Source organism: Anas acuta, chromosome 1 (assembly GCF_963932015.1).
Source record: "Anas acuta chromosome 1, bAnaAcu1.1, whole genome shotgun sequence".
NCBI lineage: Eukaryota > Metazoa > Chordata > Aves > Anseriformes > Anatidae > Anas > Anas acuta.
The window spans coordinates 124,838,580-124,864,837 of record NC_088979.1 but is presented as its reverse complement, the minus strand read 5'-3'; the positions used below and the strand labels follow the sequence as shown (position 1 = coordinate 124,864,837).

The 26,258-nt window shown below is 43.0% G+C and overlaps 3 protein-coding genes across 9 annotated transcripts in view; 2 read left to right on the top strand and 1 right to left on the bottom strand.

Moving 5' to 3' along the window:
* Positions 1–11,882: 11,882 nt before the first annotated feature.
* FOXM1 (forkhead box M1) lies at positions 11,883–21,299 on the bottom strand. Its single transcript, XM_068700577.1, has 9 exons — positions 21,170–21,299; positions 19,570–20,163; positions 18,333–18,481; positions 17,903–18,127; positions 17,350–17,478; positions 16,724–16,768; positions 15,714–15,786; positions 15,080–15,261; positions 11,883–13,983 (listed from the first exon to the last, which is right to left on the bottom strand). Exons 2-9 carry the CDS (start codon positions 20,114–20,116, stop codon positions 12,931–12,933), a joined length of 2,403 nt encoding a protein of 800 aa, XP_068556678.1. The 5' UTR covers positions 20,117–20,163; positions 21,170–21,299; the 3' UTR covers positions 11,883–12,930.
* Positions 21,300–21,368: 69 nt separating this feature from the next.
* On the top strand, positions 21,369–25,433 carry RHNO1 (RAD9-HUS1-RAD1 interacting nuclear orphan 1). Of its 5 annotated transcripts, none has more exons than XM_068700682.1 (3): positions 21,369–21,568; positions 22,040–22,259; positions 24,849–25,433. In XM_068700682.1, exons 2-3 carry the CDS (start codon positions 22,092–22,094, stop codon positions 25,431–25,433), a joined length of 753 nt encoding a protein of 250 aa, XP_068556783.1. In that variant the 5' UTR covers positions 21,369–21,568; positions 22,040–22,091. The 5 variants fall into 5 exon arrangements, with proteins under 5 accessions (XP_068556783.1, XP_068556766.1, XP_068556759.1 ...); XM_068700665.1 differs by having other exon boundaries at positions 21,991–22,259; XM_068700658.1 differs by having other exon boundaries at positions 21,372–21,535.
* Positions 25,434–25,465: 32 nt separating this feature from the next.
* The window catches only part of TULP3 (TUB like protein 3), a 35,256-nt gene continuing 34,463 nt past the window's right edge, over positions 25,466–26,258 (top strand). For 2 of the 3 annotated variants that reach the window (XM_068700584.1, XM_068700615.1), the window contains exon 1: positions 25,466–25,605. In XM_068700584.1, coding sequence (XP_068556685.1) covers positions 25,466–25,605 — 140 coding nt within the window. The other variant, XM_068700593.1, reaches the window with a different exon arrangement.

Sequence of the window (26,258 nt, the reverse complement as noted above, 5' to 3'; positions counted from 1 at the left end):
TCAAATGTTCCAAGGGAGGCTGCTCATTTTTAGAGTAATTCTAAAATTTGAACAGGTTTACCTTGCTGTTTCCCAGTATGCTGTTTCACACAGGTTGTCATGGTTCCCTCAGCACCAACTGGCAGAACTAGATTTAGCAGGAACGGGAGTAGAAATATGTTCCACTAGGTAGCTCAACTTCTGCTGGCAGAAATGGCAGTGCCAATTTTCTTAAAGCCTCAGAACTGGCCTTAAAACTGCAAAGTAGAATATAACATCTTGCAGCCAGATCCCCCCCAGTCCCTGCCTTGAAGCCTATGGGCAGAGTTACGCAGCTTCCTATGAGATCCTCGACCACCTTGGAAGAGTGTGCAGGCACTCAGAGTTCCAAGCCCCAGTTCCTCCTCATAGCTAGCTATATGCTTCAAGTAGGACATATCCCACCCTTTCATAACTTATTCTTGTTCTGTGCTTTGGTGAAGCCCAGTTAAAATTGTCTTGCATTGCAAGTGTTGCAATTGCTATTGCTGGAGTAGTCCTGCTTCAGTGTCTAGACCCCTAATCTTGTCCCCTAACTCAGAAACTATTTCTCTCCTAGTCCCTCATAAGGGATAATTCTTCATAAGGGATAATTCTTCAAATGTTGTTTAAAACTTTCTCCTCTCCTTCATCCCTTCTGCTCCAAAGTGTGGGTCACTTGACTTTTGTATCCTGTGATGTGCTGGTTCCTAGATCTGGCAAAGAAAACCCTAGCATTATTATGGAGGTGGACTCATCTATGTTTGTATCTTCTCCTTTCAGAGGCATGTTGGGTTCTATATCTCTTTTTCTATTCAGCTTTTCACTTTTTCCATCCCATTCTTGCTAAAAAGAGCCTGATTGGTAAGTAGATTAGGTACTTTCAGATTTATTTATTTATTTATTTATTTTCCCAGAATCAACACTCTTAAAGGTTTTCTAATGAAAAACCAGACCACAGTGTAGCAAACTTAAGTTTATTCCCAGTAGCTATGCCTTTCCCTGAGAAATGCTGAAGAATTCAGAACTGGTGCCCATATTTCTGAAGAAAGGCACTGGAAAACAGAATTTTCCAGTAGCCAGCTGAAAAATCAGTTTTTGCATCCAAGCAACAAGGGTAATTTTCTAACCAGCTATACCGTTGCTGAATCAACCAATGAATACTGCCTGGAGTATTGAAGGGTAGTAATAGATTCCTTTGCTGAAAGGTGTAGTTCCCAAATTAAATAAAAACACAAAATTAAGACTTTACATCTCACTGCCAGGATCATTAGGGAATATCCCAGCTGTTCGAAGAGCTGCTGTGTCGAAGACTTTCAATGGTTTGACTTTGAATTTCACAAGCTGAGTGTCTTTCACCACAGATATTTTTTGTATCTCAGTTCTGGGAAGGTTTACCTAACCTAATCGTTCCTCTTTAAAGTATTCTGCTGCTTTTGAAGCTTCTAATACTTGTCCCTTTCTTAGAGATTTATTTCTGACTTTGAATTTTCTTTCTTTCAACAATTTGGAGATTACTAGTTTGTCCTCTTGTAGAGCCAACACAGTGCATTTGGGAGGGTGGATTGTAGATAAAGAGCTTTACATTTCCTTTGTATCAAGTAGGTCTGTTACAGAGCTCCACAACAGCCCATACATAATGTAGCCAGCCCAGAGGTTGTTTCCACATTACACCAGTTTCCAAGGCACTGTCTCAGTTTGGTAGAGCAAGCTGCAAGTTACTGTGGTAGTGCCACAGGGTTAAGCAACTATGTCAGGGCCAGCAGACTCCTTGTGGTGGCGCAGTATAAAATCTCTACGAGAAGACTTTCTGTTCAACCTTTAGTATTCTGTCTGCAACCTGTGGATGCACAGATGGTGCAGAGGAAGAACAAGAGCACAAATTTTATTCAGGCAAATTACGCATGTTTCTTTCTCTCTTTCCATCTCCAGAAACAAACAAAAAAGCATGAAAAATGCTTCTTCTGATTTGAATTCTCTCCAATTTGTCAATTTGGATAACAAAATATATTCCTATTCTTCAAGTAATGACTAACCAGTTACAGTATTTATGTCTGTGAACGTCTGGCAAATTTTCTTGAGATAATTGTGATCTCAAATGTATGTAACATTTTAGCTCAGCTGCTCGGCAGCAAAGTGTGTCCTGTCAGTAAGGTCTTTCAGAAAGTACTTCAGTTTGCCTAGGTATACCTTTATGGTTAAGTCTCTATAATCATCTGACACAGGGGCTGATTTTATGAAAACAGTGTGGCAAACTTCATACAATATTGTCCAATATGAATATCCCCTGCTGTATAAATATTGCTTGCAATGAGTTGTGTCCTGTCTGTATTGATTTCACTGCTTGAACTAAGCTGTATGCAAAGAGACCTTCTTTGCTTGGTTAGAATAATTAGTGCTGCCACAGAGCAGATACTGATCATGCAGCAGGCAATACAAAATTCCACCTTCTGTTACATGGCTACATTAATTACAATAGATGGCTTTGTTTTCACAAGGGGAAAGAATATCTTCTTCTATTAAAGAGTTCTAATGCATATTACTGTGGCTAGAGTCTTGCACAGGTTAGGGCTTCTCTGTGCTCATGAAGATGTTTAAAGTAGAAAATTTCTGGTACAAATATGTTCACCAGTAAAAGGATGCAAAAGTCTGAGATTAAGGATAATTGCAAATTTAAGGCCAGTAGCCCAGCAGTTGAAAACGTGCAGTCTGAAAGATGTCCCCTGTGTATATCTCCGAGTACTCGCTTTCATTTCAATGTCCCTCTGCTTCCCATCTGTAGGGAGAATAACATTTCCATTATCCACTTCATCTGAGGCTAAGAATTCACTTATCTCTGACACGGATTTTTTTTTTTTTTTTTTTAAGTCTCTACATCCAGCCATAATAATAAATATTTTTTTACATCATTAAGGATCCTTTCAAAGAATGTCCTAAAAGATGAACACCCACACAGAAAGAAAATAAAAGTAAAAATAAATCCACAGCACTGTTAAAGTTGCTTCAGCAAGCTTAATGTGTGAGCGTATTATCAAAAGCAGTAATGAAGCCTTGGAAAATAAATGAAAAATACCAGTACTTTTTTTTTTTTTTTTATTTCCCTGTGTAATAGCTATCTGTAGAAAAAGAAAAAATATCTTCTTGCTCAAAATGAAGCCCAGCGTAGTCCTTATCAGTCCCAGTTCAGTCTTGGATATAGTCCTCAAGGTAAAGCATCTCTTCTTTGGCTATCTTTGCCTCCAGGCTCCTTTCCTTTGGGGACAGGTGTTACTATTAAAATTCACCAGCAGACTCTCTGTAAAACTTTGCTATCAACACTTGCTAGAACTACTGCAGTGTTTCCTGTGATGTTTCTAATAGCTTGTTTTGTATCTTAAAGCAATTGAGATCAGTCAGATTTTTGATCAGCCATCAGTATAACTTGCTGATATTAACTGTAATCACTTTAACCAGGTATATTTGTTGGTATGCACAGTTTAAGCCAAGTATATTTGCACCTGTAGCACCCTTGTGGTTCCTGCACTGTGATGCTTTGTGAACACCTCGACTGTAACAGTTCTATCGGACTGCTCAGACACTCACACTCCAGTCTGGGGAAAGTGAGCCACTCTAAAGGATGTTACAGCCTGCACAGGCTTTTTTTAAGGCAGATTTTCATCTAGAAATACAGAAATTGAAGCCTTAGTGCTCAATGGCTAAATCTACAAAGACATGACTGCATTATCCCGTTTGGATGGTTTGAGAACAGCACCTCAGCCCTGCTCAGTGAATCATCATCTTTTCTCCATTGTGTATTCTATTTATGGGTATTTGGTGCTGGGCTTATCCTTCAAACATTAGTCAAACCCATCCCTGAAGACTGACTGTTTTGCCAAAGCCTTAATCTGGACGACTGTTGAATCTGTGACCAGTGTGGCCCTTATCCAACTCCTCCTGTTCCTTATTGTTTCTCAGTTCCCATCTGTACTAGGCTACTTGAATCACTTCTCAACAAGGTCTTCCTATCACCCATTCCTTAAAGACCAGCAGAAGACCCTGCAACACAAGAGAGCTCATGTTCTCATGCCTAGCTCCTGGCAGTCATGAAGATTCAGTTCAGAAAAAAATCTCCATACACCTCAGCATGTGTGTGCTGAAGCACAATCCATACTGAAAAAATCTCAGATTTTAGTTGCCACTTATGTCTCTTCTAAAGATGTGAAATAGATTTTTTAGAGTACTTATAACTCAGACAAAAGTTGGGAATTTTTCATTAAATTCAGAAAAAAAAAAAAGAATACATCCAACCCAAGAATGATACCTTGATAAACTTCAAGCATTTACTGCACAGCAGGGAGTAGATCTTTTCAACAAAAAGTTTGGTATTAAATGCTTTTATAACCTAAGCAAAACATTATTTTGCTTTTATTTATAGAAGCAATTGGGTTGTTTGAACTGAATTCCCTGTGTTCCCTTCTCATTCTTTCCCCAGTAGAACAAGAATAAATCTGCCTGAGACTGTATGGATATTTTCTTCTCAAACAATTCAGTATTTTGTGATGGAATCACCCACCATGGTAGTTGCTAGTACAGAGCCAGCTTTGTGTAGATAATGTGCATACAGTGGCTGGAAGGCAGAGGTATGTGTCATCACCCCAAGGACTTGATGGATAACAGTGTTAGTTTAACAGTGAAATTTTATTTTAAATACCATATTCCTTTCATTTCTTAGCCTTTAAGCTGCAATTGTACATCATGCCATGCAGCTGGTTTTTGCATTCTTGATGGCTAGGCCGTAGCATGGTTTGAATGACAGCAAAGGTTATATTATGATCTCCTAACTCCAGCAACTGGGATTTTAATAAAAACAGCAAAACAAACAAAACTGAGATTCATTTATAGGAAGTGGTAGAAACGCTTTTATCATTGCAATGTGTCAGTCCCATGGGTTTGCATTGCAGAATGCTTGCTATCAAATATTAGTTACAGGGTGGAGCTTGTAAGATCAGACCATTCAGTGACATTGATCTCATTATTTGTAAACACTTGGAAAAGCACAGTGATGCCAAAAGCATCTTCAATGATCTAACACCCTGCAGATGATGAGTTTATGGTGTCAATTCTGCTGCATTCCTGACATTTCTCCCCCTCCTATTATTGGATCCTAAATACATCAAACACTATCCAAAGTTTTAAGGCAATATTGCTATTTATAGACATGAAGGAATGACAAAGGTCCAAAATAGCCTTTGAAAAAGAAAAAGAGAGTGATTAATAAGCACAGAAAATGAGAACAGGGCATGAGAAGACGTGGTGTAGGTCTATAAAAAGCAAGTGTATGCACCAAAGTTATCTAGATGACAGGTTAGGGGCTGGAGGCTGGTTATCATCTTGGTGGTGGGGTTGTGGAGGGAAATGTAGAGACAGCTGCTCTCTTGTAAGACTATTCCCAACAGAAACTTTGTAAACCTGAAAGCCCTCTTCAGAGAACTGGCTGGATTATTGATGATTGTGGGACATCACAGATGTTCCCAGCATCTGAGCACTAACCTGTAGCATTCCCCACTTCAAGAGAGGGAGAAGTAAAGGAGAAGGCAAACACAGCACTCAGAGCAAAGAGGAAATAGGGTATGGTCATAGAAACACATAAAAACACATTAAACAAGAGACAGAACAGAGGGGTGTCTAAATATAGAGACAGCAGAAGTATAGAGCACATATGGTCACTTCCAGCCTCCCCAAAGTGGCCCTAAGAGGTTGGAGTTCTTGAAAATCAGTATTTTTATTAAAGTTTTGGTTACTGCTGTCTTGACAATGCCAGACACCACTCCTCCTCTCGTTATCTGTGTGTGTATGAGAAGCTAGGCAGACAAAACTTTAACTGCCCTGAAGAAAAGCTTTTCAAAACAGAAGCTTAATGTAGAAAATACATGTTGGCAATTCTGGATAGATTATACTGCAGAGGTCATATAATTACACCTAAATCAAGTGTTTCAGAGATTAGCAATATACAGCCATTATCCAAAATAGAAATTGCAATTGCAATTGGAATTTCATACTGTTCTATGATCCAAAATAATATTGTGCATAGACAAGCATGTAATGTCAGAATCCTGGAATTCCAAGTTTTTTAAAAAATGCAATTAATCATTGTGCTCTATTTAATGACTTCTCACAGATTTTGAGGCATGGAACTGAATCTGCTTTGCATAATCTTTTGCTTGTTATTTTGTATTGGTAAACTGTGTATCAAGCTATCTGTCATATGCATTTTTCCAAGAAAAGTTGTAATTGAAAATCAAGAACCAATGTGTCATCTGAACTGCAGCAATTATCACAGTGGCTGGTATGGTGCCATGTTTTAGATTTAGGAGAAAAATAATACTGATAACAGTATGATGTTGAGCAGTATTTACATTAAAACAAGGACTTTTCAGTTTACTACCCTGTCAGCAACGAAGGGTGGGGGTGCACAAGAAAATGTGAAGGGACACAACCTAGACAGTTGACCCAAACTGTCCAATTCCATAACATATAAGGTCATGCTGAACAAGTAAACTTGTGGTATTTGGCCAGGGAGGCTGCCATTGCTCAGGGACTGTCTGGGCATCAGTCAGAATACACTTGTTTTGTATATTCGATGATGATGATTATTATTATCCCTTCCTTTCCTGTCCTATTAAACTGTCTTTATCTCAACCAATGAGTTTTCCTTTTTTTTTTTTTTTTTTTTTTTTTTGGTTGTGTGGTGCTTAGCTGCCTGTCACATTAAACCACAACTTAGATAGTTCTGTGTGGAGCTAGGAGACAAACCACTGTCTATGTCATTGTCCCATTGTCTATGTCATTGATGAAGATATTGAAAAGCACCAGTCCCAAGACAGACTCCTGAGAGACACCACTCATCATTGATCTCCACCTGGACATAGAACCATTGACCACTATTCTCTCTGTGTGGCCATCAAGCTAATTCCTTATCCACCGGATGGTCCGCCCTTTAAATCCATACCTTTTCAATTTAGAGATTAGGATGTCATGTGGGACCATGTCAAAAGCCTTACAGAAGTCCACATAGATGACATCAGTTGGTCTTCCCTTATTGACTGATGCAATCACTCCATCATAGAAGGCCACTGGATTGGTCAGGCATGATTTGCCCTTGGTGAAGCCATGCTGGCTGTCCTGGATCACCCCCTTGTCCTGCATGTGCCTTAACACTGCCTCCAGGAGGATTCGTTCCATGATCTTGCCAGGCACAGAGTTGAGGCTCACTGCTCTGTAGTTCCCCACATCCTCCTCTCTACCCTTTTTAAAAATGGGAGCGATGTTTCCCTTTTTCCAGTCACTGGGGACTTCACATGACTACCACAATTTATCAATTATGTTGGAGAGTGACTTGGTGACTACATCAGCCAATTCCTTCAGGATCCTGAGATGCCTGTCATCAGGCCCCATAGCTTTGCAGTTATTAAATTGCATCAGGAGGTCCCAAACTTGCTCTTTACTTACAGTTGGAAGGGATTCCACTCTCCCAGACCTCACCTAAAGGTTCAGAGACTCAAGAGATGTGGGAAATTTGACCACCACCACTGAAGACTGAGGCAAAGAAGTTTTTAAGTACCTCTGCCTTCTTCACATCTATTGTTACCAGTTCACTATCTTTGTTTGTCCGATGTGGTACAGTCTCCTTAGACACATGCTTATAGATGACTTCAGGATGAGTTGTTCCATCGCCTTTCCAGGGATGGAGGTAATGTTGACTGGCCTGCAGTTTCCTGGGTCCTCCTTCTTTACCTTTTTGAAGACTGGAATGACACTGTCTTTCTTCCAGTCCTCAGGCCCCTTCCTCCTGATCTCCATGACCTTTCAAAGATAATGAAGAGTGGCTTAGCAATAACAATTTCCAGCTCTCTTAGCACTCATGGTGCATCCCATCTGGGCCCATGGATTTGTGGGTTTCAGATTTGCCTAAATGATCTCTAACCTGATCCTCCTTGACCAAGGGAAAGGCTTCCGTTCTCCAGGTTTTCTCTCTTTTCTCTAGGATCTGGGATTCCTGAGGGCTGGTCTTAGCAGCTCGTTGTCACAAGGGCACCTACCCCATTCAGCAGTGGACCCACATTTTTCCTAGTCTTCCTTTTGCTACTGATGAGTTTGAAGAAGCCCTTCATGCTGTCCTTGATATCCCTTCCTAGATTTAATTCCATTTATGCAACAGCCTTCCTTGTTGTATCCCTCCATGCTTGTGTTCCTATATTCCTCCCATGTGGCCTGTCCCTTTTTCCACCTTCTGCACTATTCCTTCTTCTGAGTTTTACCACAGTCAGCTCATTTACCCATGCAGACCTCTTCCCACTTTGCTTGACTTCTCACCCATAAGGATGTACTGATTTTGGAGTAACTTTATATTAAAAATATTAACTTTAACAGAGCTATTTTGTTGTTGTTGTTGTTTATGATCAGACATTTTCTTCCCATTTTCTCAGAGATAATTCCATTATCACAGTAGTTTGGTTTCACTTTACCTGTGAGTGTAATAGGTGATTCTCCAGAGTTGACACACAACACCAGCATCTCAGCCTGCTTATTAACAGCTCAGAATCTCCTCAGGAAAGCAGTAACTCAACACAAGTAGTCAACAGTCTCCTGGGGTTGGAAACATCTCTTCTACAGGACAGTCTTCCATCTGTTTTCTAAGCGCTGAGGATACTGGAATGCATCCTTCATGGCAGGCGTACCTTAGTACTGCACTGAACTGTCACTGACTCTATCTTTATTTCTCCCTTTTTTACCTTTATCTCCATTGTCTGACTGACATGATATTTAGCAGCAGACCTGCAGTTCCCTTTGTGGAAATCTGAATGTCATAAAAGTCAGCCAATAAATATTTCACTAACTACATACATTACCCTTCTATTTGCCTTTGCAGGCAGTCACATACACAGCACGAGCACTAGATTTTGGCTAAAAACCCTGTTGCAAATCTTTCTCCCCTTTCTTTGGCCACAGAACACAAAAGGATGAATGTGGAGGCTGTACAAGCTCACAATGCTTGTACAGGGAGGCTTCCAAGTTGCATCCCAGCAACAAAGCAGTTTCCCTGTCCCATAGTCACCTGGAGAAAGGTGGCACCATTTGTCAGTGGAAAAGAGAACTGGTTGCAATGCTGACATCTCCTACCAGTTCAAAGAGTGCCAGGGCAAAAAGGTCATTTCTTCCCGTTTGCTCAGCCACATCAGCCACATCAGGGAACCTCTGCTGACCAGGAGAGCAAAGGATCACCCACCTGAAACTGATGCTATCTCAAGGACAAGAGCATTTAATAGTCAGCTAGGAATGTAATTTTTTGTTAGGTGGCTCTGATATTAGTTACACATGTGCATCCTCTCAGTAACAAGAAATGAGGTAAAAGTCAAACAGGATGGCTTGACAAGCTTTAAGCGTTGACAGCTGTGTAATGTGCACTGGCAGAAAGCATGCTCCAAAGTGTGCCTCTCCTGCAGTCTCATGACTATGATCTTGCCTTCTTCCATCTGCATCTCTCCTTCTCACCGGGTCTAGATATAGATTTATGGCTTCCTCCTCAGATTGGGCTCCCCTCCCTGAAGACAGATGTGTTGTGTGGCTTTGATGAGTTTTCACAGCAGTCTGTTACAATTTCCTTCTCAGAGGAGAATGATTTCAGTCAGGGCTGGAGGACACGAGCTCCTCACTAGAGGAAATTTATAGGTAAGAAGGAATTAAGACCTGCCATCATAGGCAGTGTCAGCAAATCAATCATAAACAAAATACACGTAGGCCTCTGACAGCCAACAATCATAGCCTTCAGCTTTGTTTCTTATTTCCTACCCAGAGGCGAGCAAACATCTGAGATTCAATCAGAAGTGATACAGCTTCAATATCTGAGTCAATGACAAAACTTTTCTGGTCTGAGATCTACGTGGCAGGCTAGTAAAATATTTTTACTGTTGGCCTCAAAATGAGCAATCACTTGTGCTAAGCAGACAGAAATTTAGATCAGGAAATACAATATTTCTGTCAAGAGAAGCTGAAATAATAACCAGTAAGTGCTGGAAATACCTGCTGAGAGCAAATAATCTGTAACAAATGCATGTGAGAGAACTGCAATTTTTAAAAACATGCACGTCTAAGTTTCTGCTCTTATGTTTACGGATGACAGAAGAAACGGAAATGTTGAGTGGAAATTGTTCTGCATTTAGGAAATACAGAAACTAGTCTGCTGGTGCTGTTCTGATGTTTCAGATTAAGTTTCTGTATTTCTGACCCACAGCATAGGGATTTACCCATCCACACCAGTAAAAAGTATGATATAAAAGGAGGAGTCAAGTAACCAACTGTGATTTGGTACTGTCAAGACGGCCTGAGTAATACTGGAAACGTCCTGATTACTTACCCAATGAGGACAGAAAAAACATAGTGCTTCTAGGAACAGGATAGAACAGCTGAGAATATGGGCAATAGGAATATTTGGCCCTTTTTCTAATTTCCTTCCCATGATTTACCCATTTAGAAAAAAACGTATTTCAATCATTGCTGTAGGAATTAAGAGTAGTAATAGCATAGGATTATACTCAGTTCTTAAGTCCTTTTATGATGTAGGCAGTGACAGCAGCAGCGGTTTACTGCTACAAGTCTGCCTATTAAACATGTAGATGATAGAATAAAGTAACTATGTTGAAGAAAATACATACAAGGAAAAGAACAGAGGTGGACTGTAAACCTATAGTTGTGTTTTTTGAAATAAGGATGTGCTAAAAGTCTTAAGAAATGTAAATTTATAAGAAGTGAAGACAAACAGAAAACAATGACAACAGAAAATTGTCCAGTAGATTCTCACTAATCTAGACAGCACTTGTGTTGCCTGTGGTTGAAAACAAAAGCTTAAAAGAATTTATACAATGATTAGCTGTATTTGTATAACATTTAGATAAAAAAAAACAACTCTTTCAACAGAGGGAAAACAAAAATGGGATCCTGCACTGCAGGCATAAGCTAACTGTTGTCTAACAGAAGAAATGAAATCAAAACCAAACAAAAAACCTCAACACACTGATCCCCACAGATCTAGTTCTCTAGCCCACCAAAAACAGATTTGCTGCGTGTTTTTTTTAAAAAAAAAAACAAAAACAAAGACAAAACAAAAAAACATTTTGTACCACATCATTGAACAAGACAGACCAGAGATCGGACAAATATTAAGCATTCCAAAACAGGGGATATAAACTAGTGCACTTTCCCTCAGCTTCTCTAGTGGAGCTGCTTCTTGTGATACAGCAGTGAGTAAAATGCATTTAGTACGTGCTTGGCCTCTCTCTCTTCCTTTTTCTTTTTCCACCTTTTTGTGCTCTATGACTACTCAAAATATTTCTGCCCCCACCCTCAGTGCTTCAGATAAAACAAAGATTTCAAGAAACCACGTTGCCTAGGGGTGAAAGAAAATTTCATAACTTCCTGATGTTAGGCAGTGAGATATTTTCATGGGCTATCATTGGCACAGTACCAAGGAAGCTCACTTAATTTTGTGGAATCATTTGAGGCAATGTGCTCCTAACCTCTTATAAACATAGACCAATACATAAATTGAACAGTTCACCCAGGTGATGGCTGTGGTTGTCTAACTTGCTACTGAAACTATTTTATAAACAACCCTTGCTATCAAAGCATCACCTGTACATGACATGTTTCTTTTAAATACAAAGCAATATTAAACACATCCTCTTCCCATTGATCCTCTCCTCTCCCATAGCAATCTAGCCTTATTTCCAGAACTAACATCCAGGGCATATGTCAAGCAAGCAAAATAAATAAATAAAATTAACTGTTCATACCATCGTCCAGCCTAAACATGCTACTAAAAAGTGGCAGCAGTAAAGACAACACTCAACTGTGCTCCCAGAGAAACTTTATTGCATATGTAGATGCGTGAGCCATTATTTGACTGTAAGCAGAAGGATTAGGTCTTTTCCATACCAATTTCCTCGTTTGATACGAGTTCTAGAGAACTGGGATGAGTCACCCTATTGCACTTAGAAACATACCTTGTGCTTCCAGAGATCACTTTTCAGTGAAAATGTTGGCATTCACTTGCCAATATTGGTATTTTATTATTTTTTAAAAACATTTTTCAATTGATAATATAATGAGGACTGGTTTAACCATTCAGTAAAAGCCCATCTTACTGCAACAGTGACTCTACCTAGTCCCCTAGGTTCTGTTTAACTTGAGTAGTCACTCAGTCACGTGTAGATGATTTTTCAGATCTGTGTGCCAGCAACATTCAAAACAGCCTAGGCCAATGGGTTTCTTAGGTCAAAGAAGAAAATAGTATTTTGGGCTCTCATCTAGAGTAGAAGAGTACAGGACAAGTGGGACATATGGACAAGACTAAGTCAAACCCTTTACCAGCCCAAATATTCCCATGATAATCCTACAAGAATAAAATTACTATTATAATTAAGAGCTAGTGTAAGGAATGTACAATATTTACAGCCATTAGAACTACACAAAAGATGCTAAATAAGAGGAGAACAGCAAAGGGAAATAAGGACAGAGCTAAGAGGAAGTTCTCAGGGCCTTTTCTATCGGACATAACTGAGGGGTATCTCTCTCTGATCCCTTGAGTAGCCAATGCCATTCAGGGTCTATCTAGATGTTTTCCCGAAAGAGCCTCTCTAACCCGGTACTAAAGATGAGAGTCCTTGGAGAGAGGCTATCTTATCCCACATAAATAGTCTATTGCATCTCAAAAAGGGAGTTCATAGCAGCCAATGGGCCTGTCTCCCAGCTTAGCAGGAGTCAATAGTGCCCACTATTCCCACAAACAAGGGAATTAGTCAAAAGCAGACAGTCTTTTTAGACTATGTGAATAGATCTCAGAAGAGGAGAGTGCTTTCTATAATATCAAAATAAGCCAAATTCAGCCCTCTGGCCAGTTTACTTCAGTTCAGGTATAAGCTGAGACCAACTAATGTCCGTTCCTAGATTTTCATCCTCAAGACCAGGAAAGCTGATATCTAGAAGGATTTTGCTCAAACTGTCATTCATAGTGTCCAAGATCAGGCCCTCCATGAGTGACCGGTTTTCAGTAAAGCCAGAAGCTGGCAGTTCAACAGACAACTGCTTGGTAGATTCATTAGTAAAAGCTGGAGAGCTTGTGAGGGGGCCATGCACCATGTCACTTGAGTCTGCATTGAGCAGTTCCCGAGGAGACTCAAAGAGAGGATTTTTAAGGGGTGTGCTGTTAAAACCCAGCAAGTCCTGGTTCTCCTGGAGGGGCGTAAATGGCAACTGGAGGGTTCTCACTGGACTGAAATCCAGCTCATTACTTTCCTTGGCCAACGATGCAGACTTCCAGGGATCAAGGCCTCCTAGTGGGGGAGTAGCATTTGCTGGGACTTTGCTGGGAGTGGAAGAAACCGGCAATTTGTTGAACATCTCTTTGACTGGTGTTTTGAAAGGCCCCTCTTCCCCCTGCAGGCAGCTGAGCTGCGATACATTCTCTGGAGCCTGGCTTTCCTGCAGGAAGGGTAAGTCTGCCCCTAACCGGAAAGGGTCAAAGTCATTGCTCTCTGGCAAAATGAGGACAGGCTCTTCAGAGCAAGGCAGTGCTAGCTGCTGTTTCCTTCTGGATCTGCTCATTTCCCGCCTCTCACGTCTCTTTATAACTAACGTGTCAGAAAAACTCTTAGATGGTGACTTCAGTGCGGTGAAATGTTTATTCTCAGTTGCAGTTGAGACTGGGAGGAACAAGGCTGGCTCTTCCTTTACAGTTAGGGTTGAGGCAAAGGGGGACAACCAGTCATCCAGCTGTGAGACCTCCTCTTCTTTTATACAGCGAGTCTCAGGGAAAGAAGCCAATTCCTCACCGGGCTGGGAGTTGCTCTCCTTTAGAGAATGGGTTTGAGAAAATAGGCCTTCATCACATTGACTCTCTTCCTTGACAATAGCCACAGGCAAAGAGGATGACTCATCCATAGAGAGTGACATCTACAAAGAGACAAAAAATGATATGCAGTCAGTTAGCAAGGACCTAACCCATTTAAAATACAAGTGGCAGTGGAAGAAAAAAAAAAAAAAAAGAAAGACTAGTAGTAAAGGACAGCAGAACAGGTAAAAGGAGAAAGAAATAGCAATAACAATGGATAAACATTGATCTCCCTGTGATATTGATACAGAGGAGCCTACAGATCCCAATGGGAAGGGTTTTAGCTAAGTGACTGGAAGTCATGCCCTTCAGAATAATTCTGAAATGAGCAATTTCTAGAAGGACTGGCAGGAGAAGAGCCACATATTTATGGTTTTGATTACTCCTTACATTATGTACATATGCAATGACAAAATGAATGGGGACAGTTTTCCCAGAAACCAAGGAAAAAGAAAGAAAAGTTGAGGTTATTAAAAGAAAAAAAAAAAAACATGAGGAAGAGACAAATCACAGCAGGAGAGAATATAAAGCAACAGGAAAAGAAGGAAAACAAGATTAAGGTTAGAAAGGATGGAAAAGCTTGACAATGCCTAAGTATCCAAGATAGTGAGTCAGTAAGATGTGAAGAGTAAGCCCTGTTTAATAGCTGTTTTTTCTTCAGCCCAGAATAACTGAGAACTCCACAACTGGCAAATAGCAGATACTGAAAATCTCTGGGAAGAGTCTATGTGCAAGTAAATGATCTTTCAAAAGCAGTGCCCTATACTAAGGCTGACTCTTCAGAGCTATGAAATTCGGAGTGCTTTAGGGGCAGAACAAAGCTATTTTTCCCATTCCTACTTATTCACATCTGAGCAGTAGAAAAAAGACAGTCTGGACCACGCAGTCCAGAGTGCCCACTTCTCCACTGAATTAAAGTAATGTCCTTTACAGCAAGTCAACTAGCAGTTAACACTGACCCTAGAGACAGAAAAGGACAGCAAGGATTGCCACTGGTAGGTTCCTAGCCATAAACTCACAGGCTTGGAGGACCCAGTAAAGATACACAAAGGAACCATGTAAAGTACACAGTCCATGGAAAACAGCAGCTATGGAGAAAACAAAATACAACACACCCCATTCCATCCCACCCCCCCAAAAACAAGAATTAAAAACAACCTTTGGTGCAATGCGCACGCGTTTATTGCACTGGAAGGTCTCTGAGCTGTTGAGGGATGCTCCCTGTGCCATGGATAGAGGAACCTTCATAGAAGGCTGCAACACAAGAGGCTGACTCACAGGAAACTGGATTGGAACCAGGTAGGAGTTGATGCGAGGAAGCAAAGGCTTCATCTTTCGGCCTGGAAGGGAAAAGAATGGATTTGTTAGCCTCCTGCCCTTCTTCTACCACCTCTGGAAAAATCAGATACCTAACAGAAAGTGCTTCTAAATACCCCCAAATAACCATTTTATCAGAGACAGGTTCACCTGCCTTTTCTGTTAGTTTTGAGGATACAAATTCCAAGCCAGAAGGCCTGATGAAGAGGAAAATACAGCCTCGCATACAGATCCTAGTCCTCAAGTTGGGGGAAATTCTACTCTCACTCAGTTTGAACACCCAGTTCCTTCCCATCCTCTAGGAGACTGTAGCTCTACCTTCAGCTCTAAACCTGACAGATGGGAGCAGCTGTAGGAAGTGTGTAAGCAGGCAAAGCTGGATAACAATCTCTGCTTTATTCCTACGAGAACCTGGGAGAGTGCCTAAGATTTATGAGAATGGTTCTCTTTGGCCTCAGCTGATGTAGACACTTACGTGCATTCTGGGGTTCAGTTTTGCTGCTGCTTCCCACGTTCTTCTGAAGATCTGGAACATGTCGCTTTTGCTGCTGTAGACATTGTAAAATAAGGAAGATGAGAGGAAGGAGGAAATTATTTAAAAAGAATTCATATTAATTCCGTTGTCTCATTCAGAGCTGCAAATCCAGAAGCCTGTGCTGAGCTAATTACAGGAAAAGCAGCTGTTAGCACCCAGCAATCACGCTGTCTCTCTCTCTGCAACACTTGCTGTTTTGTGGTCATGCCAGCTCAAAGCTAGCTACCAGTCAAAAAAGAAGGAAATGGCACGAAATAGCTGATCCAGCTGTGTACTCTGCTGTAGAACTGACCTTGTTCCAGTGCCCTCAGTGCCTGAGGAAAGTTGAACAGCATACATTTATTGTGTATTTGACTTCCATACAAACCGTAGACCTGAAGTTCAAGTGGAATATCAGAGGCAACACAGGAATCAGAGGTCAAAGCAGATGGAATGAGGGCCAGGACTGCAGTGGTAACAGAAAAGTGTCTTACTGGCTCATTGTAAATCCATCATTGTTAAAATTGCTGAATGCACGAGACAGTAAATGGGTTTATCCTTCTAAGAGTCACAGTGCAGCTGGGTTCCAAACGAAACAAGGAGCACAGAGGGATCCCATTCTCTCTGGTTGTGAGACCCAGAACAGAGTGGGACTGCTGCCACAGATTAGGATTGTACCCAAATCCTGTCTTAGCTTTCTCTGAAGCCTGCTGGTGCCCACTGCATCCTATTTCAGCAGTAGATTTTTAGTTGCTCAAAGTTGTACAGCTCTAGCCAAGCTGTAGAGAGAACGTATCACCTGAAGGCAATCAACCTTTGGCTCAACACCTTTCCCCAGAAAGGGTGTACACAGAGTGTTTGACCAGGTGCAGCAGTGACCCAGCCCCCCCTCCCCAGATCTCGTCTTTTCCTTCAATGACGGGCAAGAGGAGAATGGAAGCCCAAGCCCCGAGCCAGGGGGAAAGTCTTACTGATTCAGAGTGCTCAGGCGATGTTGGTGACCCCAAGTCCAGCGGCTGGTAGCAACAAGGCATTGAGAGAGAGAAAAAAAAAATAAGAAAATAAGAGGAAGTTATCAACGAGAGGGGGGGGAGGGAAAATGGGACAGTTTAATCTTCGTATAATTCAAGCAAACCAGAGTAAATCTGCCCACCCACTGCAGAAAATACAAAAGACTAAACACTCCTGTACCAGACCTGCAAGCTGTTTCTTCTATAGAAATGGTACTTCCTAGAATACCTGGCTGGGACAGTATAATTCCATCCTGTGGCTGTCTAGTCAACACAAGAACTGCTAGCCCACTTCAGTGGAAAGCTTCTCACTAGAAGTTTGTTGCAGGCCCATGGAAACAGGTTGAACTAACTCACTTTTACTTTTGGTACACCACCTGAAGAATTAAATGCATCCCAGAAAAGCTCCAGCAGCAAAAGCCACAGCACTTTTTCTTTCAAATACAGCGTTCATCTGTTTGCCAGGACTGAGTCCAGCTTTTACAGAGGAGCTGATGTCAAAGTAGCTTAAATTTCCTTTTAAATTAAGGTGCCTGTCTAGCATAGACTGGATAGGCTGTGCCATTTTCTCTGCATGAGGCACTCACCTTAAACACTTGGTCCAACGTTAGGCAACGGTTGGCATCAGGGTGAATAGTCCAAAATGAGATTTTACCATTAGCAGATGTCTCACGGACAAACATATCATGAAGGGACAGGTTGTGCCGTATGGAGTTCTGGAGAAAAAGGAACAAGGGGGGGGGAACTGAATAGCAGAAGTTGTTATCAGCACTGTAGGGCTTACTTCAGACGTGACTGCTCTGGCAGAGGAGACTCCATTCCGAAGTCCAGACAATGTGGACCTTCATATTCACTGCATACCCAGCCAACCTTACCATAAGTCTCTTACTCTCTTTACTCTTGAGAGCCCTATTCTTACTGCAATGACCAAACATCCCACCATCCTGCCTATGTAGCACGAGAAAAAGGATACAAGAAGTTGAAGGGGGAACGCCTGGAATGAGAAAGTATTTGGGGTGGGATATATAAGTTAATTTCCATCTTGCTCTGCAGGCTGGGGAACAACTTTTCATTTTCACCCAGAAAGCTTATGACTGTATCACCCTGAGGCCCACAGCAACTTGAGGGCCTACTTGTTACCTTCCAACCTGGCTTAGCCACATGTTTAAAATATGGGAAATGATCCTCAATCCAGGTATAGATGTCCTTCAGAGTCATACGCTTCCTCTCAGTGCTATTGATGGCAAACTGGATCATGGCCATGTACGAGTAAGGAGGTCGTTCTGATATCGAATCCTGCCATGAGGAGGAGGAGGAGGAAGAAGAGGAGGTAGGAATGGCAACAGCAGTGGAATCTTCTTCAGTCTGAGACAGAAAAAACAATACGTGAGTGCTCAAAGAGCTGACAAAAAGAGTTGGATAATCTATGTCCTGCTATGCAAAACCAGTAAGAGGCAATATCAGGTTACTTAGAGTTGGTCACATCTAGTTCTTGCAAGTCTTCTAATCCATATGAATTGCATCCCTATCAAGGGTTTCAGTGCACACTATGTTGCCTTTGCCTGCTTACCTTGATTTTTTCCTGCAGAGGTATCTGGTTCTCTTTCTCCATATCTTGCTTCACAGAACAGGGACTTAGTCCATCAGTTCTCATCTTCCCCAGCCACTGGATGTTAGTGAGACTATTATCCAGCACAGAGCTCATTGTCTCGCCACTGCCTGTCGGGATAACAAGCCCATAACTCTGCTTACTCACAAGTAATCCTCTTCCTTCACCTTAATGCCAAATGGAAGGCACTAATCACACTGCTCAAAAAGGTATCCCTGTGTCACAATAAGGACAAGATGATACTGCAAAGCTAAAGCTTCTTGTGCATATACCTTAAATTCCTGAATGCATGAGAATCTGCCCAATTCCTGAAAAAAGCTGAAGCCTTAAAAAAAAAAAAAAAAAAAGACACAAAACAAAACAATCAAACCAGACTATTGCTCTCAATCAAAACAGGACAGTGTTAACTCCAGTACTTCAAGAATTCAAGCATTTTCAACTAAAAGATGAACCCAGTAAGCAAAGGCCAAGGAAAGCGGTGGCATAAACCACTTTATGCCACCATAGAAAGAAAGAAAGACTAAGCACAAGACACAAGTCAGAAGCTCCGTGTTTTCAGTGTTTTTCAATAGCAACAATGGAAAACTACTGCAGTTTTATTGTTTCTAGTGAGTCTGTTTGTAACAATATATCTACTAACTAGAACAGTATGTGGGTTCCTGTCAGGCAGCAGGATAAAGTTTGCCACAGACAAAAGCTACGTAGTTACAAATACGATTTGAGTAGTGAGTCAAAGTAAAAACTATCCTACTTCTAACATTTGCCCATCAACTTCATGTGACAGTCAAGAAAAAATGGACTTGCCACTTAGTTATGAAAGGATGGGAAACATCTCTTTCAGTGCTCCAGGCTCCTATGTTTTGTCACTGACTAGGGTACTTCATGCTTGTCTTGATTCCATCCATCACTTCTTTGCTTAGTATTTTGTTCTAATAGACTAGATTCCCTTAAACCAACCCCACTTCTTTTTCCCTCAGCACTAAAATTTTGCCTTGGTACACACCTTCATATGCCAGACCTGTCTCTTCCACCAAAAACATATCCACAGGGATCCTTCAGATTTAGCTACATATATACAGCTATTTTGTAAATAATTTAACAATTTACTGCATACTGAGATCCATTGTCCCACTCATTGTCCCACTTTGCACAACTTTGCCCATCTATCATGATGAAGGAAAGGGTAAGAGTTACATACTGGTGCTCTCCTGTTCCTGTGCAACCACAGAATCAACTCCTGAGTGCCAGGTCGTTGTCCCTCCTGCGAGCCCAGGTGTCTGCATGACATTCTTCTCTCTTACTTGACCATCAGCAGCCTTGATCGCTGCACCGGGTTTCTCTGAGGGGAGATGCTGCGACAGTCCTGAACCTGATGAACAAGAGGTGCCCCCACTGCTAATGAGAATGAATTTGTTGGGCCCATTATTTCCACATTCTTTTCCTTTTGCTGTAAGGGCTTCTATGATGCTCTGAATATCAGCATTTGTAGGGATGGCCACTACTTGTGTGTTGGGCATGGTAGGATGGTTGATTATTTTTATTCCTGCTGGGAATTTCTGCAGGCCAGAGTCCATTTTGTCTCTGCCTTGGCTGTCATGTTGGTCCTCTTGGCTGTGCTCCTGCTTAGATGTCTTTTGTCCCTGACCATCGTGCTCATCTCTTGCTGAAGTACTGGGTGCATCCTCCTGTGGAATGGCCAGCTTCCGTCTTTTGAGAATTAAGGGCCTGCGAGGGCTGGTCCTCATTATTGATCCGTACAGTCACTCTCCATTGAAAATGGGAAGAATAAGTCCTGCAAAACAAAAGATATAATGTAAGAGTGAAGATGGCAGGAATAGAAAAGAAAGATGCAGCAAATTGCCACAGGCCTTCCACAGCGCATGTGTAATCACCAGTAATTACACTGCTAGGAAAAAAAAAAAAAAAAAAAGAAGAAAAATCAGAATTGAAAACTTTTAACAAGATTGACCAGGCTATGGGAAAATAGTACTGTAATTCTCTTATTCACATCTTGTGTAAGCAGGACAGGAGAGATATTTGCAAAGCAGATAATTTATATCAGAAGTTCAGAGTCATAGAGTACCTAACAGGGAAGGAAAGCACGTGTACCTGCTTTGCAGAAAGGGATGCTAAGACTTAGCTGTAAAGTGGTTTGATCAGCATCAGTCAGCAAGCTGAAGGGATGAGAAGCTGTAACACAGAAATAGCAGCCCTGATCCTTACATCTTATTGCTGTAAGCAGATCACGCAAGACGAGAGAAAAGGGGATTTAGCGGATGGTGTAAGATTTGGGCAGCAGAGATTGCCCTGGACACCATAAGAGCACATAATAAAAGCAGCACAGGCTAGGTGCTTTGAAATAAATGTGGAGTAAACGCTCCAGCTATTCCTGCTGTAGAATTCTGTAGCGTCGGACAGACCTGCCACAGGGGAGCATGCAGCTCAAATCCCAAAACCTTGAGATAAGAAACGATTCAGGTAAGATTTTAGATAAGAATTCTTAACGAAGAAGGCATTCAGCATCGGTGGACTTGACAGGGCCGGCCAGTAAGCAAGAAAACTGTCAGCAAGCCACCTGCGTGGGTTAAAAAATAATAATAAATAAAATAAAATAGAGCCCCGGGGACAAAAAGCCGAGGCGGCGCCCAGCGTGGCAGGCCGCTGGGGCTGCCCGGCGGCCGAGCTGCGGCACCCAGGGCCCCGCTCCTCACGGGGAGGCCTCACCCCCGCCCCGGCACCACAGCCCCGGCACCCCCCGGTCCTCCTCCTCCCGGCGGGGCCGGGCGGGCAGCACTCACCGGAGATCGCGGAGGGAGCCCCGGCGGCGCTGCCGGCCCCGCGTCACGGCCCCGCTGGGCTCGGCTCGCTTCAGGTCCCCCGTTTGAATTTGGCGCCCGGCGGCTCGCGGCCGTCACGTGCCCGCCCGGGCCAATGAGAGGCCGCTCCCGGGATGGCGGCGGGAGGCGGGGCCCGGCCGGGATCCGCATCCGGAGCGCGGCCGCCGCCGGCGCCGTTCGCTCGCCTCAGGGGAGCGGCGCCGGGCCCGGGGGGGCGGCTGAGGAGCCTGGGGGCCGTTAGGCAACGGCAGCGCCGTGTGGCGGGAGGGCGCTGACGGGCGGGCAGAAACTGAGAATTGTCAGTGACCGAGCCGCTTCTGAGCCTAGGTGGTTCCCTATTTCAGTCAGGTCTTACCGCGTGTGGGTGCCTTTCAAAAATACTGCTTCTAAGTATTCATAAAATATGCTTCTAAAATATTTCTATGAACGTGCCTATGCAAGTTTGGTTTGCGTATTTAAAATCCGTGTTTCTGCAAGGAACTGGTCTTTTATAACGTCACGTCTTGCTCATAGTGCTCCTTCAGAGCTCCTTCCGCAGCTACAAGGTTTTTGTTTTGTTTGTCTGCCCCAACCTATTTGGCTATCTCCTTTTGTGAAGCTTCGGAACATTTTAATTATCTGTTCTGTGGTGCATTTTCTAAGTTTGCCTGGAATTTGACAGAAAGCTTAAAAGCTATTGGTGAGGTATACACGATACTGTTGTGTGTTTTATTTCTCTTAAAATTTATACTCGAGGTTTCCAAACAAGCTTGTCTTGAAATGCGTTTATTTGTCTTCTACAGATTTGAGAGCGCTTTAGCATCTTCTCAGAGTGCTTTTGTCTTTCTCCAGTTGGTTCTAGCAAGCGTCATGAGGTTTCTAAGTGGCTTTACCATATCTTTTGATGCCTCCGAAGAAGAAGCGTGCCCGCAATGCCAGGAAAACAGAACTGGTATTCCTTGAGGAACCATGGGAGGGACCCATCCATTGCTGTGAAACTCCACAACCTTTGGCTGAGAATCCAAGACATGTTCCTACAAAACGTATAGACAAGAATACCTCTGCTGCCTGGGTTGGTATAAGTTATCCTTTCCTCTGTGTCCCACAACAACAGTCTTAGAGTTTCTCCCACAAGTCACAAGACTCAAAAGAAAGCTGTCTGTCCTGGATATGCAAAATTAGTAGCATGGACCTGAATTGATTATAAATGCCTAAAGCCTAAATAAGCACATGTGAGTTGCTTCACATTCTAATTACAAACAAACTACAAGATTTTGGGTATTTGAAGGCATAACACTGCATAGTGTATACTGATTACTATTCCTGTTTGTCTTCTGGAAAACTATTTCTCATGAGGAAAATGCTTTCTATGGCAACTGAAAACCCTATACAGAAGAAATATTCTTTGGCGGATTTTTATTTATTGCCTTGCTGCTTGAAATTGCTGAAATCTAAATGTTACATGTTAAAATACTAGGTGTCTTGTTTAAATCTGACACTACTAATTTTAGGGACCAGAGGTCTTCGCTTCAAAATAACTTGTTTTAACCTGCCTTATTTTCCATTCTGTGTGTTTTGAATAGTTTCTCTCCTTATTGTTCTTCTGATGGGCTTCTTTCTAGTCTGAAAGAATATTCCAGGGACTGTTGAGGTGTCCTGAGATAGTCTGTATATTATGTAATGCCAAGATTTATTTATTTTTTTTTAAGTAAATGGCTGCTGCAAAGACAGGCTGTTCCTATATATGTATGTTCCTAGATATATGTGTCTCTATACACACACTGTTCCAACAATAGTTATCTCCTAGGGGAGCTTTGTTTAAGTGTTATTACTGTTTGAGTCTCTGTGCTTTGAGAGCTACAAAGACAGTGAAGGGTCTAGAGGACAAGATGTATATGGAGCAGCTAAAGTCACTTGGATTCTTCAGTCTGGAGAAGAGAAGATTGAGGGGAGACCTCATCACGGTCTACAGCTTCCTCATAAGGGGGAGCAGAGGGCAGGCACGGATCTCTTCTCTCTGGTGACCAGCAATAGGACCTGAGGAAATGCCATAAAGCTGTGATGAGGCAGCTCAGGCTGGCTATCAGCAAAAGGTTCTTCACAAAGAGGGTCATCAGGCACTGGAATAGGCTCCTCAGGGAAGTGGTCATGGCACCAAGTCTGATGGAGTTCAAGAAGCATTTAGGTAGCGCTCTCAGACATATGGCCTGATTTTTTGGGTGATCCTTTGGGGACCCAGGAGTTGGACTTGATGATCCTTGTGGGTCCTTTCCAACTCAGGATATTCTGCATTCTTTACAAAGCAGGCTCAAAAAGTGTTGTTTCAAGTGTACAAGAAACATTCCTTTAACCCTGGAGACACAGAGTTATTTTTGTTATGCTTTAACCTTGAAGTAGAACTTGTTCAATTTTTTTTACTTTTTATATCAGTGAGTTAGCTCTATGGCTTCTGCAATGCTGTGTGCAATAACTACTGTGAAGAACTATGTTTTCTGTTTAGAAGATATGAAAATGTCTACATTATTATTTGTTTCTAAACATTATTCCATTTGAAAGATTCTGGTATGTTTGTAACTTCCTGCAGATTCTTCTGCAGATGGATGTCAGTTGTTTCAGTGGCATCTGAGTTTCTGCTCATCTTGGTGTTAAGTCTTTCATACCAGGTAAAGCCTACCTGACGTGTTCTCTGAAACAAGGAAGTCATACCCTCAAAGTCAGCGTGGTTCATTCTTTTAAGTGTGTGCTGGGATACAGTTATTGGGGAATCATTACTCTGTTTTCCTGCACAGTGGCTTTGCATTCCAGCAGTTCAGATATACAACAGACAATCACTACCTGTAGTTAACTTGATCTTACTTTTTGAGGGACTATGTAGTAACGTGAGAGTGCTAAAAGGGGTCTGTGGTTGTCATAACTAGAAGCCAGTTTGGCATGCTCTAGGGAAAAATAAATAGTGAGAAACTGAACCTGACTTTTTTTTTTGAGACCCAGGAAGATAAAGACTACTGTAACAGAAGGATTTTCAGGTCTTGAGTAAGAGTCCCGAGTCTTTCAAGGAAATACAGATCGTTAACTTTGACCATCTTCTATGGACAGCTGATTTTAGAATCAGCAGTTCTAGTGATCTGCTCTTCTAGAATATAGAGGTTAACTATGTGTTTGAGGCAAAGGTGTTTTGGGGAAATATTGTGAAGGCTTAATTAGCGTAATCTAAGGTGATGAAATGAAGTTGGTATTGTTTAAATCACTTTGTATCGAACCTCTGTCTGTTCAGGAACACTGAGGATGTGGTTCATTGAATTTATGACACAGAAGGACACGGGATCCAGGCCTGAACTATTTTAAATCTGCAGGTGTTAAAGGTGTAGATGCCAGTTAGGTGATTTAGATTTTTCTTTAAATCAGAAATCTTGTGTTCTTTTGTAAGTTACCAGAGTAAGCTCACTTCCTACCCACTTTCTTTAGAGGGAAGTGTCAGAACATAACTTTGAAGTTCAGAGGTGTCTCATGCTTACCAGCAAGGTTAATGACTGTTTTGCTTTGCTGCAGACCATCCTATGCATTTAATGACACTGAAGACAGATGGGATGGGTGGGGAAGTTGAATGAGGTTGTTGTTCCTTTGGAGAAAACTCTTTATTTTCTTATGTCTTGACCTTCAGGTGTGCGCACAATTTGAGACAACCAAGTTGTTGGTCTTGAAAGCATTTCAGAAGAAGCATCGTGGTGCTTGTAAAGCGCAGAAGCAGGATGCCAGCCACGGGTTGCCTTGCGCGAGGGGAGCTTGTCAAAGACCTGTAGCCTGCAAATTCCCTCCTTTAACTTTTGAGGGTTCGGAAGGACACACAGCCTGCTCCCCAGATGCGCTGAACCACGCAGGGAGGCAGGCACAGCACCCTCACGGCAGGGTCCCACACAGCAACATCCAGGCGGCCAGTTCCCAGAGCGGTGAGGAAACACCACCAGCGCCCGCTCCCCGGCCTGTGGAGCCAGCAGCCTTCAGCCCACCGGACATCGGGACCCCACAGCCCCCTGTACGGGGCGGGAGGTGCAGCAGCGCCCTGTCACCGCCCGGGGAGGCGGCGGCGGTGCTGGTCGCGGACACCCCGCAGGAGCAGTACGGGCTCCGCGTCACCTGGCGGCAGCGGCCCCGCGTCCTGCAGTACCTGCGGGAGCGGGGCAGGCTGAGCAGCGCTGACATCATGGTGCGGAGGGACGCGGGGCTGTGGGGGAGGCAGCCCCGGTAGTTCCCACCGCGCTCCGCCCTCAGGTGTCGGGCATGCGCGGCCCCGAGCGGGGCGGGGCGGGGCGGGGGGGCGGCAGCGGGTTCCGCCGCCACGCTGCGCCGCGAGGCGGGGCCATGGCAACGGCGGGGCCGGGCATGGAGAGCGCCGGGGGCCGCGGCACGGCCGGCGCGGGGTGAGTGAGGGAGGGAGGGAGCGGGGCCGGCGGGGCGAGGAGCCCGAGGGGACGGAGCGCGGGCGGCAGCAGCAGCCCTGCCCTGCGCCGCCTCCCTGCTATGGCACGGCCGGGCGCTGCGGGGCCGTGGCTGTGCCCGTGCCAGGGCGAGGGGCGAGGGGATGGGACTTTGCATGGGGATTACGCCTGTGGCGTCTGAATGGCAAAAAAAAAACCCACTTGAGGGTAAATGTGGGGATGCGGGCAGCTGATGAAGGAGAGAGGAGGTGTTTATTTGGGGTAAGCGTTGTAATTTTTAGTTGAGGAGGGTGGAATGAGGCAATAGATTGAGAAGGGGTCCGCTAATCTCGTGGGTCCACCAAATGTGCTGCGAAACATTAAAGTCAGCGGAAAGAAGAAATCTTCTAAGATTGAGGTTTGTATACCGATTCTAGAACTTTTTTTTTCTTTTAATTCTTTTATGCCAATAAATTTTCTTGCATAGATATTAGACTTTTAAAATTTTACAGAATTGAAGCCACAGAGAACAACACTGCTCTTCTGATAAGTTGCAGTAGCACAGTTTCTTTCTACTAAGAAACTTATTTTGCATGCCTCTATGGGTGCCCCACAGAAGCAGCCTTATATTAGTGCAAGTTCATCCCTCTCAGCCC